The following is a 603-nucleotide window of genomic DNA, read 5'->3' on the forward strand; positions in this document are numbered from 1 at the left end:
ATGCCGAGGTACCCCGGGGTAAGTGCTGTGTGATCCTGACCACTGCCCCTCTCCCTCGGGGGAGCTGTTGGCTCCATGCACGCCAGGTCTGCGTCGTGTCGTGGTCAGGTGCTGTAACGGCGCCGAGGCCCGCTGGCCGTGCGGCTGCCCCTGAGCACAGGGCCGTTGCCCTGGGGTGAAGCCAGGTGAGCTGCCTGCAGCAGCCGTGCCGTGGGTCTCCTGCCGTGACAGGGGCTGTGCGTGGCCACGTCCCCGGGGGTGAAGGAGCTGTGCTGGGAGCTGCCTCACGACAGCGGATGGGACCCAAGGGCCCTCCCACGCCACAGCCCCCCGCCTGGCCGAAGCAGCCCCGGGCCAGAGCTGCGCCCTCCAAGGGGAGGCCAGGATGGGCACGGGGTCACAGGGCGCGGGGGGTCAAGGCGGTGCAAGGCCCGTATGGATGAGCGCAGAGGAGGGGGTGAGTGAGCCGGGGGGCAGAGTCCGTGGTGAGGCCCCCGGCCCAGCCCTCGGCTTGGAGCCGGCGGGCCCCCTCTCCGGGCCCAGCAGAGACGGCCTGCCTCCGGCCTGGCGGGCTCTGCCCGAGCCTGGCCCCTGCTGCCCGGC

General features: G+C 73.1%; 1 protein-coding gene across 1 annotated transcript in view; it reads left to right on the forward strand.

Moving 5' to 3' along the window:
- The window catches only part of CHRD (chordin), a 12,779-nt gene continuing 12,176 nt past the window's right edge, over positions 1–603 (forward strand). The window contains exon 1 of the mRNA XM_019532522.1: positions 1–8. Coding sequence (XP_019388067.1) covers positions 1–8 — 8 coding nt within the window. The remainder of the gene's footprint in view (positions 9–603) is intronic.

Source organism: Crocodylus porosus, unplaced genomic scaffold (assembly GCF_001723895.1).
Source record: "Crocodylus porosus isolate Cpor-Errol unplaced genomic scaffold, CroPor_comp1, whole genome shotgun sequence".
NCBI classification, from domain to species: Eukaryota; Metazoa; Chordata; order Crocodylia; family Crocodylidae; genus Crocodylus; species Crocodylus porosus.